Source organism: Panicum virgatum, chromosome 3K, assembly GCF_016808335.1.
Source record: "Panicum virgatum strain AP13 chromosome 3K, P.virgatum_v5, whole genome shotgun sequence".
Lineage (NCBI taxonomy): Eukaryota > Viridiplantae > Streptophyta > Magnoliopsida > Poales > Poaceae > Panicum > Panicum virgatum.
The window spans coordinates 3749566-3770483 of NC_053138.1; the positions used below are offsets into that span (position 1 = coordinate 3749566).

At 48.7% G+C, this 20918-nt stretch overlaps 1 protein-coding gene across 1 annotated transcript; it reads right to left on the minus strand.

The window, feature by feature from the left end:
* Positions 1–12930: 12930 nt before the first annotated feature.
* LOC120696871 (amino acid permease 3-like) lies at positions 12931–15089 on the minus strand. Its single transcript, XM_039979894.1, has 3 exons — positions 14261–15089; positions 14015–14157; positions 12931–13922 (listed from the first exon to the last, which is right to left on the minus strand). The coding sequence occupies exons 1-3, from the start codon at positions 14913–14915 to the stop codon at positions 13287–13289; spliced, it is 1434 nt and encodes a 477-aa protein (XP_039835828.1). The 5' UTR covers positions 14916–15089; the 3' UTR covers positions 12931–13286.
* Between the last annotated feature and the right edge of the window lie 5829 nt (positions 15090–20918).

The window sequence follows — 20918 nt, forward strand, 5'->3', positions numbered from 1 at the left end:
CTATGTGTTTGTGGAGGTAGCGACTCCATGCAGTATTTACCACCTCGATGATATCTTGGTACTTTGATTTATCTTGCCTTAACGAGTCGTAAACCAAGACCTTGTGCTCCTCAATCCGAATACAAAGCAATATCCAATGAAAGCTATGCATATACATACGCATAACCAATTAATGTTGATTATAATAGTTATTAAATAGTATTATTAATACGAAGGGATTGAAAAAAAAGCTAACAAAGAACGACTCACTAATGGTTGTATGGCAAGAGAATGAATGGACACATGCTATTTTTACGCAACCCCCTGTATATAACATTGACTATGTCTCCAGGATTTTGCGCTACCGATTTCTCGTGTATAATATCGGGGTTGAAGAACCCGACATTATGAAAGTTCTTCTTTCGGCAAATTTGAATTTTTGACCTACGGGACACAAGAAAAACGGGGATCAGTCAACACACAAGGCTAAAATAATGAAACGAGAGACAATACTTACATGCACCATACACTGACGAGGGACTTGTGAAGGGCATATTGATGGTATAAATCGTAAAGTGCTGCAAACTCGATATATACATCATCTCCCCCCCGCCAGAAATGCTCATCTTTAATCCGAGCTGGGAACATCTCTAATTGATTAGCTTTAGATTGCACGGCATACCATTTGTGTTACTCGGCCATTCTCGTTGGTAGGAATGGTAGCAACTCTGGTCATATCAAAGGTTCACCAAGTACAAACTTTTTCTTGCTGCGGGCATTCTGTAGGGCCTCCTCAAGCAATTGAGCCCTTGTTAGATCAGTTTGCAATATCATCCCAGCTATGGTCAACGGATCTCTTGATTCATCGGGACATTCTTCACGCGGCACTATCAACGGAGGGATCGATTGTTTGGACTGCTCTCCGAGCTGGGGAACGGTCTTTGCATTAATCCGCCGATTCTTGGGGTTGCTGTAGCACTTTCTGATCTGTCGATCATAATCCGACTCCCTTTCTTTCTCCTTGGTGGGATCTTTAATGAAGTGTTTAATGAAGTGTGACTTTGCAACCGGATCTATTTCTGGCTTCTTGTTCGCAGCCTCCCTCAGTAGTTTGCGCTTCAGCAAGAAGGTTTGAAACGATTCTTCTGCCTCTTCCTCTTCTGGAGCCTTCGCTTTCTTCTTTCTTTGCTGCTTATGAGATGGCTGGACCGAAGGTATCGTGTATGCCTTCTGTCGCTGACTCTGATTCTGTTGTGCGGCTGGTGATGATGCCGGAATTGGCTCGCTTTGTGCGTCTGGTGATGGCGGATCCATGCTGGGGTCCCGTGCAGGCGGTGGAGAAGGTGGGCCAACACTAGGATTCCTGTCAGCTGGCGTTGGTGATCTTTGCCTTGAGCACCGAGCGAAATCTGTGTCTGCTTGCACCAATTTTATGTCGCGCTTTGGCCACGCGATCCATGTGTGTACGGCATGTTGTAGTTCTGTTTCTTCAGGACTTATAGGGATCGGGAGGTCCATGTCTTCCCAGCGTTCTTCCGTAATTCGGTCAACAAAGACTCTGGCGAATCCTTCAGGAATTGGCTGGCAATGTATTGTCCCGCCCTCTTCTTGGACTTCCGCATAACCCTCAGCACAAACTTTGAGCATTTTCCCATAAAGAACCAGAAGCTCACATTGGGTCCTAACGGTGATGTCGTCAATGGGGTCCCTCGGCCTGTCGGCACCCAAATTAGGGTGCTCCGTGGAAGCAACACTGCTATGACGCTGAGAAGGGGGGCTGATCTCCATATTGGCAGCTGGTTGGTCCGAGCGTTGCCCAACTGCTGCCTCAAGTGACATTATCCGATTTTCTAGGCTATGGATCTTCTCTGCCACTACTGCCTTGCTTCTGCATCGGGTTCGGTAGGTTTCGAGATCTCCGGAAAAGCCATATTTCCATGAAACTACGCCTACGCCTCGGGTCCGTCCAGTGTGTTCCGCATTCCCAAGAGCGTAAGTCAGCTCGTCATTCTCTCTGTTGGGCTGGAAGGTTCCTTCTTCGGTACGCCTCATTGCGTCCTCGAGTCTTTGGGCAGCCTCTCTTAGTACGTCGCTAGTCACAAACATTCCAGTGTCGGGGTCTAGTGTGCCTCCATGAGCATAGAAGTAATACCTTGCTCGTTTGGGCCAACTCAAGGTCTGCGGTACGATTCCTTTTACAATTAAATTATTTTCCATCTTTTCCCATTTCGGAATAGCAACCTTATAACCTCCAGGCCCAAGTCTATGGAAGTTTTTCTTTTTGCTAGCATTCATTTTGCCTTGAATCGAGGCTGCCATGCTGTCAGAACTGTGCTTGTAATTCACGAATTCATTCCACCACTCTCGTTGCTTCTTCCAGACTTTATCAAAATCTGGTGTGAGGCCCTTGTTGACAAAGTTTGCCACCAATTTTTTCTTGAACGAGCCGAACTGAGTTGCCATCTTCTTAAATGCCCATCCCTTTACTTTGTCAGCTTTGCCTGAGGGAAAGTTGAAGTGCAACAATACCTCTTTCCATAACAAATCTTTCTCTGAATCTGGCACGATATCTTCAGGTCGATCAGAGACTTTATTTCTCTTCCAAAGCTTGTACTTTATGGGGACGGATTCCCTAACAAGATATCCCAATTGATTTACAAATGTCGTCTTAATTTGACCAGGGGCTAGTGGCTCGCCGGTTGCTTCGTTGATCTCCGTGATGGTCGTACATCCTACCATCTTCCTCTTGGAGCCACATTTCCGTTTAGGCTTCGTCGATCCTGATGCCTGAAAGAATCGCAAATTTATCAAGCGGGTTGCTAGCAACTAGTGGACGTCGCGGCAGGTATGCGTAACACATATATTGAGAAAATGTTTATCCTGATGCCTGAAAGAATCACTAAACTTTTATACCTCGGCTTCCTCGACATCTTGGTCCTCCCCACTAATATCTTGGTCCTCGTCATCATGATAATGCAAGTTTAAAAATTGGCTGCCATCGTTCTCGTCCTCATCAAACTCTGGAGCTACGTACGCAGTACTATCACGAATGAGGTCGTGCATTAACTCGTCTTGGTTGTCCGTAGGATCCATTTCCACTACCTGAAACAATAAAAAAACAGCAAGCCACATACTATCTGAGGGTCAAGTTCATTTATGGAGTGTTTGAGCATCCATTTTCAGACCCATCTCTGCTGGATATAGTTGGTTGTAAGGTAAGGTGTCCTACTTCTATCTTTCTGTTTTTATTTAATAGATTGTACAATCAAACATACCAACTGGTTGCTAGATCGATAGATTGTACAATCAAACATACCAACTGTTTTTATTTAAGGTAAGGTGTCCTACTTCTGTTTTTATAATGATGATAGCACATATGAGAGCAAAGAGGATCCAGTTAACTGAACACAGATTAACACATAAGAAAACTATGGGGGTCCAGAAAATATGTTTATAATTCTTTAGTGTGGAGGCCCCTAGCTACTACTTTAAGGTAGTGCGAAAGGACTCATGCATATGGTTATCCTGTCGGAAATTAGCATTGCTGCCCTCTTTCACAAAGAAATGGTAATTATTTATCGAGGTGAAGTGGCCTCAATCTTGAAGGGACAGTTTCACCTTGGAAATGTCTGTTATCAGTGGTGGACATATGATGGTTTGCCATTATATTAACTTTGATTATTTTTCATTCTTCGGAAAGGATTATTTATCACCATGCTTCTCATCCATGGAGCAAAAACAAAATACTTATTTGGATGGTAAGATTCCTTTATCGTTCCTTGGTCAGATATGTAACCAGTTCTGATTGTATTATTTTGTACCTGATAAGCATGCTAAATGGTAAAAGACTTCAAAATGCCTTATTTGCCCATGTCATTCAGTCATTGTTAGTTTTACTTGAACACATGTTAGATGTTCATCGAGAATGACATCTAAGAATGCCGCTAAAATGTTAGATGTTCAATATTATTCCAGTCCCATTATTGTTACTGCTAGTACCAGTGCTTGTAAAAAATGCCGCTAAAATGGTGCTTATTAGTAACAAGAACGAAACAGGCTGAATGAAATTTATAAAACCAGAGGATTCTATGATGCCTCGCAGAAAATACCTTAGCGTGGCATCAAGTTGCTTATAACGCAAGAGAGGTTGCTCCAATGTTTATAAACTTTTTAGGGTAAGCATTGGCGACAACGTTAAATTGGTGTATGTCTATTTTTCACTAGGCTTAACATAACAAAATACCCAAGTTCGGACAAACTTCCCTAAAAAGTAATTTAATCCTTTTAGAATAAAAGTTGCTTTTAGCATACCAGACTCTTTTCACCACCCCAATAAAGAAAAGCCTACCTTTCTTTAACAAAAGATGAGATATTTTGTGCATAGAGTGGACATATAGGTTTGTCAAAATATTAGGTGAATACAATATGAATATCTAATAAATAAAAAATTAAGGTACAATCAAAGGTGTGTTTGGATGTTCGGCAATCCTTTCTCTTGCCTACCTAATATAACCTCGAAACTGGATGTGGTTGGCCTGTATTTGCATGCTTGTTCTTGTTATAACGAGCAAGCAATTGATAACATGAGGTTCCCCATGCGGGCAGGACGAGGAAAGCTCATCAAGGAAGGTTATGTTAGTGAATCTAAGTAAACAAACAAAAAACAATCTAGAGCTGGCTCAAATTATGAAATCCTTGGTATCAAATATGTTCTATGATACGATAGGTATAGAAGATGAGTAGTAGTCCATGTGCTGACTTAGGCCTATTTTGACTCGATGCCAAATGAAAAAAAGAGTAAGACTCATGAAACATATTTTTCTAAATTTATTATAGGAATAAAAAAATGCTATGTTCATTCAATGTTACACGACTTATTGCTTGTTGATAGCAAAACATATGTGATGAATTCATCAAGGTCAAGATCTATCATCCTACGATCTTGGAGGTTCTTGGTCAACCAAAAAGTAACCACTTCTGAAATCAAGTGCATCCAGTTCTGTTATAAGATGTAAACATGATCTTGATGGCACCTTAGATGTACACTCGATCCATGTTATTCACGAAACTAATAGCAGGTATATATACATGTTAATTACTCGATCAAATGTGCATCTTGCAAATGGCAAGTGCGAAAACTTGTATTTTGAGTGAGAACTGAGAAGGGTGTATATATATATAAGCAGTCACCAAAATTTTGTGAACAATGAATATATATGAGACAGTTCACATAAGAAGTCCCGATGCCTTCCATGCCTGTAGCTACATCTAGAAAAACATTGTTTGAACTACAACACATACCATTGTTTCATAAGAAGCAGTGCTTTGTTTTGATGCATTTCATTGCAGCAAGAATGCACTGGCCAATGTTTCATAAGAGAATGACATCTAAGAATGTCATTGGACACTCAATATAATGGGTAATAAAAATCATGTATGTGAAGGTTTCCATCAAAAGGTCAGACTATTTGGCACTGAGGTTGGGCTTTGTCACAGTGAGAACTAGGCAAGGTTACACACCTTGTCGGCGGAGGCAGGGGCGGCGTGGTCGGGGCCGGGGCGGCGTGGGGGCAGCCGGGTGGCCGCGATGGCGCGGGATGACTCGACGGGCGGCTCCACGGACAGGGCGAGGACGCCGAGGTGCGCGGCGGCGCGGGCCGGGCCGGCGAGGACGACGACGAGGCGTGGGGGCGGCCGGCCTGGGGACGACGAGGAGGGACGGCGGGCTGGGGACGACCTTGAGGGCGGCCACGGTCGAGCGCTGGCCGGGGACCCACGCACGGCCGGGGAAGAACGCGGCGGCGCACGCGGGCGAGCGAGCAGGGGCGGCAAGAAGAAGTCGGGGTGGCGGGGCGACGTCGATCTGAATTGGGCGGCGAAGGGGGTAATTTGTTGGGGGGTGGCTCGGTTAGTGCCGGCTGGTATTACCAGCCGGCACTAATGTGTCCCATCTGGCGGGAATTGTAAATTCACCACGCCAGTTCCCATTTACAATAAATTTTTAATATTCATAAATTTATTCATAATAGGCTTAATAATTAAAATAATAAAACAAAAATTTATATCTTAATTTTTTAGCTACACAATAATTATAGTAATTATATCTACACAATAATAATAGCAATTGAAGTAAATTAACAAATATGCTACTATTATCAATTATGTGTAGTTTATAGGGTTTATATGTTAGTATGCTTCTATTATTCGTAATAAATCGAAAAAAATTCAGATTGATCCATGCAAAAATATTCAAAAGTCTTTTCAGTAATAGCCTATACAATGATGTAATCAATTCGCAAATTACTTGATTATTTATTTGTAATTTAATGTTTCAACACTCCTAGTAATGCAAAATTAGTGAAAGTAAATAATATTTATACCATGAAAAAATATAATATTATCTGAAGATGATATTGTGTCCTAATTGGACGAATAGTATCGAGAATTGAGACAAATACGACGCGGTGCGTTACATTACATCACTTAATGAGAAAATACAATATATAATTTATATAAAATTACTACTCATCATCATTATCTACTGGAACATTGATAATCTTCCTTTTGATGAAAGTGTCTTGGACGTGATCACGGCGTAAGTAAGGCGTGTCCTCTTTGGATAAGAGGATGCTGGGGTCAACGTCAACTGAGAATGGAGGAAGGTCATCAATCTGGTCATAATCTTCCGAATTGTCCGAAATATTCTCGACTCCAACAACTTTTCTTTTACCTGGAAGAACTATGTGCCGTTTCGGCTCATTTCCAGCCTTGTCTGCTTGAGACGTCTTATCCGATTTTTTCTTCGGTTTGCTCGACATGTCCTTCACATAGAACACTTGTGTCACATCCTTGGCTAGAACGAATGGTTCATCTTTATATCCAATCTTTTTAAAATCGACTATGGTCATCCCATACCGGTCCTTCGTTACGCCTCCTCCAGCCACCCATTCGCAACGAAACAGAGGGACAACTATGGGTCCATATTCAAGTTCCCATATCTCCTCTATGACACCATAGTAGTTGTTCTTTTCTCCATTACTATTTACTATACACATACGGACACCACTGTTTTGGTTGGTGCTTTTTTTATCTTGAGCTCTCGTGTAAAATGTATACCCATTGATTTCGTACCCTAGGTATTGCTGGACGGTTAGTGATGGTCCCCTGGCCAGCCATTGAATGTTCTTGATCAACTGTGTTGTTGCCCAATAATTTTCGTCTGAACCAGCCGTCAAAAGTTTTATATGTTGGCGTGTAATCCAAGCAAAATTCTTCTGTGGATTTTCGGACCGTATAATATTCATGTGCTCATCAATATAGGGAGCCACCTTGGATGAATTCTGAAGAACCGTGAAGTTTGCTTGGCTGAATTCACTACAAGAGATGTTCCTATTACATTTCTTTCCTAGTGTGTCTTTTCCCTTTAGTCGCCCCTCATGGTGTGACACGGGGAGCCCAATCGGATTGAGATCAGGAAGATAGTCAACGCAAAACTCAATGGCCTCCTCTGTTCCATAGCCCTTAGCAATGCATCCTTCTGGGCGAGAATGTTTGCGCACGTACTTCTTCAATACGGCCATGAACCTCTCGAAAGGGAACATATTGTGTAGAAAAACAGGACCCAGGATAGTTATTTCTGTCACAATATGAACTAGAAGGTGTGTCATAATATTGAAGAAGGAAGGTGGGAAGACCATCTCGAAGCTGACAAGACATTCGACAATGTCTTTCTGCAGCTTCATTAGATTATTTGGATTAATTGTTTTTTGCAAAATTTCATTCATGAACGCACAAAGCTTTACAACTGCCAATCTCACATTTTCCGATAGAACACCCCTCAGTATAACCGGAAGTAATTGTGTCTTCAGGACGTTGCAGTCATGTGACTTCAAGTTTTGGATTTTCTTCTCTTTCACATTTATTATGCCCTGTATATTTGAGGAGTACCCAGACGGGACCTTGATACCGTTCAAGCAATCGAACATACTTTCCTTCTCCTCTTTGCTCAGATTATAGCTGGCAGGTTTTAAATAGTGGCATCCTTTGTCTCTCTTCTCGGGTTGCAAGCCTTGTCGTCCAGCTAGCTGTTGCATGTCGCGCCTTGCTTCCAATGTGTCTTTTGACTTACCATACACTCCCAGGAAGCCTAGTAGGTTCACACAAAGATTCTTCGACAGATGCATCACATCAATTGCATTGCGAACCTGTAAGACTTGCCAATAAGGTAGGTTCCACAATATAAACTTCTTCTTCCACATTGGAACATGTCCCTGGTCATCCTTGGGAACAGGTTGGCTACCGGGACCCTTTCCAAATACTACCTTCACATCCTTGATCATCGAGAACACACGCTTTACATTACGGAATAGAGGCTTTGGACGAGTTTTGGGCTCTCCTTTGAAATGCTTCCCTTCGGTTCTTAGGGGCTGATCGGTAGGAAGAAATCGACGATGGCCCATGTATACGCACTTCTTACAGTGTTTCAAATAAATGCTATCGGTCTCATCATAACAGTGGGTGCAAGCCATGTATCCCATGTTCGACTGTCCTGAAAGTTTTGCAAGTGCAGGCCAATCATTGATGCATACAAAAAAGCAAAGCTCGGAGGTTGAAGGACTCCTGTTTATACTCATCCCACACACGTACACCTTCTTCTTTCCAGAGTAGTAATAGATCATCCATCAAGGGTTGCAGGAACACATCAATGTCGTTGCCAGATTCTTTTGGCCCTTCTATAAGCACCGACATCATGATGAACTTATGCTTCAGGCACAACCAAGGAGGAAGGTTGAACATACATAGGGTCACAGGCCATGTACTATGAGCGCTGCCAAACTCACCGTACGGATTCATTCCATCCGCACTTAGAGCAAATCTTATATTCCTTGGGTCGTTGTCAAATTGAGGATACTCTCGGTTAAGATTTCTCCACTAGGACCCATCTGCTGGGTGTCTGATCATGTGATCCTCCTTACGGTCTTCTTTGTGCCACCGCATCAACTTAGCGTTATCCTTGTTTTTGAAAAAGCGCTTCAGACGTGGTATTATAGGGAAGTACCACACCAACTTTGCGGGAACAATCTTCTTTACCGGCTGCCCATCAACATCATCTGGATCATCTCGCCTAATCTTATACCGCAATGTGATGCAAACAGGACAAGCTTCCAAGTTCTCGTATTCGCCACGATACAGGATGCAGTCGTTAGGACATGCGTGAATCTTCTACACGTCCAATCCAAGAGGGCAAACCATCTTTTTAGCTTCGTATGTTGTTGACGGCAGTTCATTACCCTCAGGAAGCATGTTCTTTACAATCTTTAATAGCTCACCAAATCCCTTATCGGTGACACCATTAGTTGCCTTCCATTTCAGCATCTCCAGCGTGGTACCCAACTTCTTTTGCTCCGGTTTGCAACTAGGGAACAACGGCCTTTTGTGATCCTCCAACATCTTCTCGAACTTTAATGCCTCCTTCATAGTCTCACTGTCTTTCTGTGCATCAAGTAACACCTGACCTAGCTCGTCAGGTGGCTCCTCTTGTGCAACATTTGCTTCACCCTCGTCCATTGGTTCATCTTGAAAGCCACCTGCTTCATGAACCCATGCCCAATCTGGAAGGTTGTTATCATCATCGGCATTTTCTTCATTATCTTCCATCATAACTCCAACTTCGCCGTGCTTGGTCCAAAGGGTATAGTTACTCATGAATCCATTCAAGGCCAGGTGATTCCATAGAGTATCTCTTTTCCGGAATTCCTTTTTATTTTCGCAAATACTGCATGGACAACACATTAAACCCTTTGGCGACCTATTTGCCATTGCCGTCTTGAGAAAAGAATCTAAACCCTGAATCCACGCCGAGGTGCTCCGGCTGCCGTGTATCCATTGCCGGTCCATCTGTAATTAATTACCGTATAAAAACAAAAATGAATTCTACATATATCAAAACAAGTTACTATGAAGTAATTCGAAAACAAATAGTAAATGTGTCATAGGCCACCTATCTAGTAAAACTAAAGTAAATAGCAAAATAAATTGACACAATAACATATACACATGTCACCATGAAATAATTCGAAAAAATCATTCTAAATATGTGATAGTCAAACTATATAGTAAACTTTCTCTAAAAAACAACAAATAATTCTACCTTGCTCAAACTAATGAACAAATTGATAAATCATGTTCATTTTCCCTCATCCTTAAAATCCTTAAAATTTTGCATAATAACATAAAGACATGTCCCCATGAAATAATTCAAAAAAATAATCTAAATGTGTCATACTCAAACTATCTAGTAATCCTTCTCTAAAACACAACAAATCAATTCTATTTTGTTCAAATTAATGAACAAATTGAAAAATTATGCTCATTGTTCCTCAACCTTAAAATCACTATTTTCTTTACCTAGAAAGCATGAAACGAAAGAATAAACACTGTGAAAGAAGAGTGGAAGAAGCTGCTAACCTTTAATGCACTTGGATGGGCAAAATCCTCATAAATTTTGGAGAAAATGGGCAGCACCTCCCTTCTAACACGCCATGGGAGAGAAGAGAAGCTCGGCCAAATGGATGGGTCGGGCTGGGGAAGAAGGGAGGGGGCAGTATATACGGGGCAATTTAGTGCCGGCCAGTGAATTCAGCCGGCACAAACTGTAGACAGTTAGTGCCGGCTGGAGGGTCCAGCCGGCACTAAATTGGCTGTTGACCGTTAGGGGGCAGGATGTTGACCGTTGGGGGTGACACTTTAATGTCGGCTGGGGAGTCTAGCCGGTACTAACGTGACTGTGGTGTACTGTAGATGCACGTTAGTGCCGGCTCCCTTGTGACCGGCACTAACGTGCTGGTACCGATAAATGTTTCTCCAACAGTGGGAGTTGACTGATCTCTAACCTCCAACACCGATCGAAATACTACCCCACAGGAGTGTCGATCAGATCCTCCGAAAGGTGCGCTCCGATCCAAAGGAAAGGGTCGCCGGACTCGGACCACCCACCGTTGGCTACTCTCTCCTTTTGCTATCTTTACTGGAAAAAAAGTAGGAGCTAGTCGTCACTGCTGCTCCCAAGTGTGTGCGACTCCACTGCACCGTGCGCCGGCACATGCAATGGTACCGGCTGGCGCTGCGGTCTGGCTGTCCCAGCTAGATAGACTAGCTAGTGTTCTAGCGACAACGAGCGTTAACCTAGGCTACGGGAAAGACGGAGAATGATTGGCCGTGCCGTTGCCATCGTCCCCTTCTTTGTTGCTCCACCTCCAGTAGTCCACCACTTAGCTGCAATAGGAATCCCGGGCCGGGCGCGTGCCTGCCGTCTGCGATAGATAGATAGATAGATAGGTCTCCTAATAAAGCTAGCAGGTTGATGGCCTGGCTGGCTTAGCTACTTGTTTGGGTTGTCACAATATATTGTTTTTTCCCAAAAAAAAAGTAAGGGACGAATTAGTAAGAAAATATTATGAGTATTATGACAACAACAACTTGTACAATTGTGAGTAAGTGGTATCATATATAGTCTTTAATTTTAGCTCATAAGATGGTTGTTTCGCGAAACAACCGCCTCATTCTCTCCTCCACGTCATAAAAAAACCCTACTATGTCAATCTGCATGAGACAATATGAGAACACTGACATGGAGTAAAGTACTTGCCCAATGTGGCGCGGCACCGTACTCGATCTCTAGACTCGATCAAGAATCCCTTCCAACTCTTTTTCCAATCGCAAGAAAGTCCCCACATACAAATCCAAGATCTCATCATGAACAGGACAAGTCGACAACGAAATCGACGAACACACGGGGCATGCATCCCATGCGCGGATTATTCCAATCTCTCCCGAACCGTCCGTTAATCCGGATCCCCTTTGGCCGGAAAAAGCAAGCATAATCCCCCTCGCCGCCAGAAAAGAAAGAACAACAAGGAAAGGGGACCCAAAAAGCATGGTCCAGGAGAGCTTCCGATCCGTTCCTGATGACTGCATCCCGTCCGGCTCGTCTCACCACCCGTTTCCTCTTTGGACCCAGCCTTATCATCATATCTATCCCTCTGTCTATACCTAAGATTCTCCACTTTCACATTGACATGTTCCTCCATCGGCAGATTAATGGAAGCTATAGGCCGGCTACACCGGCTTCCACAGCTGAATGATGCATGATTGCTTCCAGAGCCTTTGCCTGTCAGCCTGTGCCCGATCGCCTAATAATCCCTAGCTATCTTCTTATTGCTGCTGAGTTGACATGAGGGGCAAAGTTTCTGATCATGGATTTTTATTCGAGATCAGTTGTTGTTGCGGTCTCTTCTTGTTTTTTTTTTCAACGAACATTGTTGTCACTTCTGACTCCAGCGAGAGAGAGGGAAAAAACTACGTGCACAAACTCTAGAAATGGTCTGCAAGCTGAAGCATGGCACTTGTTCGCGAATTAAATTTGTACTGCTGAAGGCCCTGTTTTTTTCAACGAAATAATTAAAGGCCCTCTTTCATCGGTCGAGGTATATGTTCCTGGCGCAAGTGGCTGGAGATATGTACGGTTGATAAAAGGACGGAGAAATGGAAACGACGACCCACCAAGGGAAAAAAAGAGAGCTAATTTCTCTCATATTGAAGTGCCCTTTTTCTAAAGGTTTTTCATGGAATCTCTTTTCTAAAGGCTAGTTTCTCATTATATTGAAGAGATGAGACGAGAGACGGACAACGAAGCCAAATTTTTGTTGGAACGCTTACAAGTTATAACTGAAACAATTTGAGGATGTAGCCAAATAACAGGGCTTCATCGATTTTTTGTAGAGTTGAGCTGCATGCATGTAAAAGGATTTACTCTACAAAAAGTAGGAGAAACGCACATGGAAGTAGGCATGATATTTACCATCCATTTTTAGAGAATCTTTGGCTTCCACTTGATATCTCCCACTTATACATTTTTAGGGAATTTCTTAAACAAAACAAATTAGAGCGATATGCTTCATATGTAAGCTTTTTTTCTTCTTCTCTTCATATACTTTTATCTTGTACACCAGGTTGCACAAAAAAATTACAAAAATAGGACCATGAAAGAAAAAAAAAGAGAAAAGTCTAAAAAAGGGAAAGTTGTATTTTTTACTCCAGACACTCTACATTAGACTCATGATAAACAAACACTTCCTGCATTCTGTTAGTTCACACCCCTTGTCCTTACGAGGAATGCTCCCAGCATGTGCACCAGGGTGCCTAATCCTTCACCTTAATAATTCTTTTCCATACCTCAATGCAAACATCACACACGGTTAAAGGCGTTAACCGCAATGAATGCTGCATGCACGTACGGCCAGCGACAATTAACTGCTGAACGGCCGGTAGACCTTGAGGGCGTCGATGACGTCGGCAATGGAACCGGCGGCGGCGGCGATGGAGACAATGAGGCAGCTGATACTGAGGGTCTGGAGGCAGATCCATTTGGTGCTTCCCCGCGGCACGCGGCGCTGCTTGATGTACATCTCGACGGGGAAGTAGACGGTGAGCGGCCAGAAGGAGACGGCGCCGAGGAACCCGACAACGTTGCCGAAGAAGGGCAGGAGCATGGCGACGACGGTGGTGACGCACACGAACGCCGACCGCCACGTGAGGCGGAACACGCTGAGCGCGAAGGGGCCGACGCGGAGCTCCCGGGAGATGAAGGCGCTGTCCGGCCAGGCCGCGGCGGCGCGGCGCTCGACGAAGGCGAAGATGGGCTGGCAGAAGACCTGGTAGGCGCCGACGAGGTGCACGACGATGGCGATGTTGGCGACGTCGAGCAGCCAGAAGGGCTCGTAGAAGCCGAACCCGGTGAGGAGGTTGTCCGGCGCGTTGTCGCCGAACGTGGCGTAGCCCATGCACCCGCACAGCATGTAGAAGATGGTCGTCGTGGCCACGCTCAGCCGCGTCGCCTTCTGCATCACCTTCGCCTCAGACGGCGGCGGCGCTCTGATGGTGTCCTGAAAGAAGAATTGAAACAGAGCAGCCTTGATTAGGTACAGAGCAATCAAGTTGAAGAAATCTGAGCAGATCGCAGGAGGCTTTTTGTTACTTGGATTTCGATGAGGATGTTGGAGAAGGAGTAGGCGAAGGCGATGTCGCCGAAGGCCTGCAGGCTGTGCCAGATCTTCTGCGTCGAGGAGACGTCGGCGCCGATGCTGATGCCGGTGAGGCTGCCCATGAATTTACCATTTGCTGCAATTCCACGGATTTAGCACCCGTCAGTAACTAAATAAGAATCGATCGATCGATACGAAAGGCGAAATTTTTAAGCAGTCCGATTGAATCGTGAACTTACAGACGGTCTGTGCGATTCCGAGGGCGAGGCCGATGGAAGAGTAGGTGAAGGACATGACGGCGGCTACGATGGACAGCCACCAAATCTGATCGAAGTCGGGTATCTGAGAGAAGAGGATCTGCACGATGCCGAAGAGGATCATGTAGGGGTTGCTGGAGCTCTTGCACGGGTCGCCGTGGCCGTTCTTGTGGAAGCACCCCGCCCTCCTGATGGCCTGCATGCTGATGGACGACGCGATGGTGTAGCCGATGGCGACGCCGACGAGGTTGGCGTACTGGATGACGCCGCAGAAGACAACCTTGGCGCCGCCGAGGTTGGAGCGCACGGCGTCCATGTAGGTGTAGTTGCGCTTGCCCGTCTCCGGGTCGCCGGTGCGGTAGCACTCGGCGAGCAGCGTGGCCGTGTAGTAGGTGACGAAGGCGAAGAGCAGCATGGCGGCGGGGCCGGCGACCCAGCCGAGCTGCGCGATGGCCCAGGCGAGCGAGAGCACGCCGGAGCCGATGACGGCGGTGATGATGTGGGCGCTGGCAGTCCAGAACGTGCCCGTGCGGCGGGGGCGGCCGTCGTCGTCAAGCCAATCGGCGGCGCCGGCGTTTCCGGCCTCCACTGACACCTCCATCGGCGGCACGTGCTTGGGGCCGTTGTGCGGCGCCATACTGCCGAGCTCGCACCCTCTGGTTTCTTGTCTCCTCCTCCGAGCGAGCAACCGAGCGCGGCTGCTGGAACCGAGGAGCAAGCTGGGCTAGGGGCCTAGGGGGTGCTTGTCCTTGGGTGCTCGCGGTTGCTGATCGAGGCTGTGGTGTCCGGCGAGGTGAGCGAGCGGTGGTGTGTGGTGGCGGAAGGGGAGAGGGGAGGCTTTATATAGACGAAGACAGACAGCAGGGTAGGCAAGAGTCCTGTCTCTCGCCGCGGGACGGCGGGAGCGCGTGGAGGCCGGTCAGCGGCGGGCGGGGCGTCTCTCTCTCTCTCTCTCTCTCTCTCCCCTCTTTTTTTTTCTTTGAAGAAATTTTCTCGTTTTGTTTTGAGCGGCAAAATAAAATAGAAATATGTGAACACGACATCACTCTATCTTGCTGGAGACGCCGCTGGTGAGGTCAGGTCATGGTGTGCTGAAAAATTTAAGATGCCCGGGGAGGAAAAAAAACAAGCGCTCGTGAGAGTGTGAGTTGTGAGACTCTCATGACCTTTGGATGCATGTGGCTGTACAAAATGGTTTTGAGTTCATACTGTGCCGTTCGATTGGATTTGGTGCTCCGAAAATACTCCCACTGAATTAGCCACTCAATCACATTCAATGCAATAATACACTAGAGAATCTGATTCATCGATTTTTTTTTTGCCTTTTCAGTAGACGCCAAAGCCTTCTGAATTATATGGGGAAGTACAATAAGACTTTGGATTCTTTTTTTCATTATGAAAGTATATAACTCTTTCAGTACACTTCGCGTCAAAACTCTTTCAGTACACAAGTTCAATGTAACTTGGCATCTTACTATTACTAATTGGAGGCTCCTTTTGAAGTCTTTACGTGAAGCCATCTAGAATCCTAAGTAGACATAATAAAAAAATAAGAGAAATCAAAGAAATTCTTACGTGAAGCCACCTAGAATCCTAGGTGGACATCCTAAAAAATAAGTGTCGGTACCTTATAGCAGGGATACTCACTATTACTGCAGCAAGACAGGATGCGCGTAATCATCCGTAACTACGCCTTAAGGGGCGGAGCAGCCGGGCCCCACGGGTCAGGCACTTACCTCACCGGGCCAACGGCCCCAGACCCGCTCCCCGCTCCGGGACGGGTCCGGTGACGCCACGTGACCCTGGGGAAGGGAAGCTCCGAACCAACAGCTGAAGGCTCGGACCCCCCGTAGGGGTCCGGGACCTCCCGCGTCCATCCGGACCTCCCACGCGGGTAGAACCAACATACCACAGGGGGGTCCGGAGCCGCCACGTGTCCCGCGGGCGCAGGCACGGGCGCGAGTCTTCCGCTGGAAGACTCGTCCACCCACCGCATTCAATGCGGGTGGTTGAGGCGTGCTCTGTCGCCGCGGCACGTGGGGCAGCCTTTGTCAGGCCTCACTGTAGACCACGTTTTACCGAGGTACACAGTGCAGCCGCCTGCGCCGCAGCCGCGCAGAACCCATCTGCCGCATTAATTGGATACGACGGCACGACACTTTTCCATCATGTCGCCTACGCCGCAAGCTACACCTGGCGCCGTTTCGACAAGACAGCGCCTGGACATGCTGAACGGAGGATTCCAGGAGCAGGCAAGGGAATCCAGGAATGAGATTTCCTTCGCTGCAACGCCATAATATATGAACAGTACGTTATTTTATACTACATCGTTTGGGCCCACCTGTCGGGGACCCAACGGCCATGTACGCGCCTCCCTTGAGATATAAAAGGGAGGCGCTCGCTGTACACAGGGGGCTCTCTCGAGCACACACAGACGCACGCTGGGTTCAGCACCAAGCTCACCAAGACTCAAGCAATACAGCACATAGTGGACGTAGGGTATTACGCTCCGGCGGCCCGAACCACTCTAAATCGGAGGTGTTCATCGTGTTCTTCCAAGAGATCGAACTAATCCTAGCTAACCCCCGAGTACTCACCCTCTGGGCTTAGGCGGGTGCATTCCGCCACCCAGCTGTGGTTTGCCACACCACGACATTTGGCGCGCCAGGTAGGGGGCCATGCATCTAAGAGCCAAATCCTGGCTGATTTCATAGCGGAATGGACTCCTTCCCAACCAATGAAATATAGAGCATATGCGTAAGTTTTACACTTAGACAGAGCTGGGAAATGAAACTTTCCTTTGTAATAAGATAGAATCAGCGTGCGGCCCAGAGCGGTTGGGGTCCGCCCTCGTAAACCCGGCCTCTGGCATCCATCGCACCGTCGGCTAGCATTAATGCGTGGCCCAAAACGGTAGAGGTCCGCCCTCGTAAACCCGGCCTCTGGATTCCATCGCGCAAGCCATGTATATCAGGTTGCAATTGTCTTGGTTCTGTCTTTGTGTCAAAATTTTATTTCGCATTTTGATTCTCGAGATTTTACTTTTCTAACCCCCGCGCGGACTTCCACTCTGGTCGCTACAGCTAAGATCTGTATTGAGTTGCTGGACTGCCGTATAGGTCCGGACCCTCTTGCTGCTGGGAGAGTGGGAGAGGGGTCCGGACCCCTAGAGACCTGCTCTGGAGAGGGGGTGCTTGTTTCCTGGGGTGGTCTGGAGTCCTGTGTAGCCGCTTAGCCGGTTCCGTACCCAAAGCCTACACACTCCACCACCCTGTAACGAGTGCTCTAGTACCCGGAGCCGGGTAATTAGGGGCCCGGACCTCGTTCTAACTCAAGGGTTGGATTCCTAAGTCCTACACGGCAGGTCCAGCTCCATATCTCAAAGGATCGAGTACGACAGAATGACCTCACCCACTGCTTGGGGGGGTCTGGAGCGTCAGAGCCAGGTCCGGTAAAGTCGTGTTTGTTTCCTGGAATGGTCTGGAGCCCTGTGTAGTGCCTTAGTCTGGGTTCGCGCCCTAAGTCTACATACTCCACCACTCTGTAACAAGCATTGAACTGCCTGGACCTGTGTATCCGGAGCTCCGGACCTCGTACTAGCCTGGGGGCCGGTCCAGAATAAGTCCCGCGGGCCTGCTACTAAGCTGTGACTTTGAGCGGTACGCAGGTTTAGCCTTGACTGGTGGTAGCTAGCCTCAAATCATTGAGCCTACCTACCAGGGGGTCCCGGCATCCGCTTTAATGGCTTCATGCAGATCGAGGTCCAGTCTCGGCGGTAGACAGACTCAAAACAACTGAGCCTGTCTTCCAGGGGGCCCGGAGCGTTTGCTTTGAGCCAGACACCAAGGATCCATTCTGCGTGCGTCAAACAGCTAAGTTGCAGTATCATTACTACCATACATGCGAGTTTGATTCTCCTCCTCTGTAGTTCTTCCTGCTACACAGAGAATAAGACGCTCGTTCGACTTGCAATCTATGCTACACCTATCCCCAAGGACACTTGCTCAACTGCATACGGGGGTCCGGAGTGTCTTCTACGGCTCGGATGGCAGATAGGTCCGAACAACTGAACCTATCTGCCAGGGTGCCAGGGCGCCGGGGTGCTGCATACCGCAAACCAGCAATTGACAACCAACTAAGTTGAAATGTTCTTATATTAAGTTTCAACAAGTACAATGTTTTGTTACATAACACAAAAAACAAAACAAAAGTACAATGTCCAGCTCAGGAGTCTGCAGGCTCCCGCTTGAAGTAGGCGGCGACAAAGTTGACGACGTCCCGCACGCCTTCCCGGGCGGCGGCCTCTGTCTCCGCCACTGGACCATCCACCACGGGGGCTAGCGAGATGGCCGGATTGTGGCTCCGGAGGCAGGTCAGAATGTGTTCCGCCACCATCTGGATCAGCTCGCGGCCCTCGGCTTCAAGCTGGCCAGCAAGGACCGGCTCCAGATGCCGGAGCCTATCCGAAGCGGAGTTCAGCACTGGGAGGGCATCAGCAATCGAAGCTGGCGGCTCTGCCACTTGGATTGGGCTCATTCCAAGTGGCACAAGCGCTAAGCTCGCCTCGCACGCCCAGTCGACGATTCGCTGGGCCCCCACGCGCTGGTCCTCCTGCAGCTTCCGGACCGCCTCATGCACTCGGGTGTCCAGTGCTGCCTTGGTCGCCTCCACCTTGTGGGTCCTCTCTTCGAGCTCGGCCTTCATCTTCGCCGCCGACTCCTTCAGCTTATTGAGGGACTCGCGCTGGCGCTCGAGCTGGAGCTCTATGTTGGCAGTAAGGGATTCCCGCCTCGCGAGGGACTTCCTATCCTCCTCAAGTTCCAACTCAGCAACAGCCTGCTTGCTGGCGGCCTCCTACAGCTGCACGTGCCACCCTTGCAGGGTCTCAGAGAGCTTGTCCAGCTCCTGCTTGCGGATCTCGAGACCCTGGCAGCGAGTCTCAAGCTCGGACCGCTGGGCCGCAAGGCGAGTCTCAAGTTCGAACCGCTGAACCGCGAGACTGGCCACCTCCTTGCCAAAAGCCCCCTCCTGCAGTGCCAGGGCCTTTCCCGGCTTGCTACCGCAACCTCCAGGTCGAACACCTTCCGGAGATTGGCTCGATAGGCCTCTTGGTCGGCCTTGAGCTTGGACTGAGCATGCGCAGCATGGGAGGCTTCTCGTGTGCGCCTCCAGGCGGGTGTGCCAGTCGAAGAGGCGCTGGTGTTCACTCTCCAGAGCAGCCCACTCCCGCCGAAAGGCCACCTCGGCGGAAGAGGTTGCCTCCTCTATCGACTGCCGGACCCGGACCAGCACCCGGGGGAGGGGAGCCGCTTCCTCCACTGGAGGACCCTGCAGGAGCCGCCTGCCGGAGACCACCCCCAGCTCTTCCTCTGCCGCAGGTTGAGCACTGGGGGAGGGGACGTCCAGTATAGGCGTCGGGACCTCTGGAACCGAGGAGCTCGCCGTTGCCGCACTTGCTGCTGCAGTGCTCGCCGTTGCCGCGCCCGTCGCCGCTGCGCTCGCCGACGCCAAGTCAGGTGTCGGCGCGGCTGTCGCCGTAGCCGATGCCTCGGGGGACACCGCGTCGGGTATGGCTGCGCCTGGCACTAGCGCGCCCGTCGCCACTGCGTCGGGTGTGGCAGCGCCTGGCACTGGCGCGCCCGCCGCCACCGCGTCGGGTGGGGCTGCGCCTGGCACTGTCGCGCCCGCCGCCACCGCGTCGGGTGTGGCTGCGCCCGGCACTGACGCATCCGCAGCCCCCGCATCGGGTGTGGCTGCGCCCGGCACTGGCGCATCCACCGCTGCCGTGTCGGGCATTGCTGTGCCTGACGCTGGCGCAGCCGCCACCGCCGCGTTGGGCGCCACCGGGTTAGCAGAGGTCGCCGCACCGAGCTCCCTGCACCCGCCGTCGCTCCCCCCGTCGCCACCGAGGTCCCTGTCACCTGGACCCCCGCTGACGAGCCAGCGGTGGGGGAAGAACTACTTGGGCAAGATGCCCTGGCAAACAAAGAGAAGAAGCCTTCAGCCATAGTCACAAGGTTCGGGGTCGAAGCCGCGATCCACGATCCTGGGTCGGCGTACCGGATCGAGGGTTAGGATCGACGCGGGTCGTCGTCCCAAACCACGGTGGGTCGCTGAACCAGTTCGACTGTGGTTGAACGCGGATAGAGTACCAACTAACGGAGGTTCACCGGCCCATTACAGATATAGGTGGAGGTAGCGGGTGAGAAGAACATGGAGGAACCGAGGAAGAGGAATGGAGAGATTCGCGAGAACAAGATGCAGGTGCAGTAATCTTACGGGATAAGATGGAGATGGATGGCGGGGAGGGCAGCGAAGGTGTCGTTGCCGGCGGGGAGGGCGGCGAAGGTGTCGTTGCCGGCGGACGGGTCGTGCGCCGCCGCCGACGAGAGGAAGGCATCGAGGCCCGAGAACGCGGCCGCGGTTGTGGCTGGGGCGAAGAGAGAGACAAGGAGGAGGACGAGGAGGGGTAGGATCCGGGGTGGAGGTCGAGCCATGGTCGCCGGAGGCCGGACGAAGAGGCGGAGGTTCAGACGAGGTTCAGAGTTGAGATCGATCTGAGATGGGAGAGGAGGCTGAGGGAGGGTAGGGTTCTGCGATAAGGATCTTCTGTGGTAGAGATCTATGAAGAGAGTCTGTG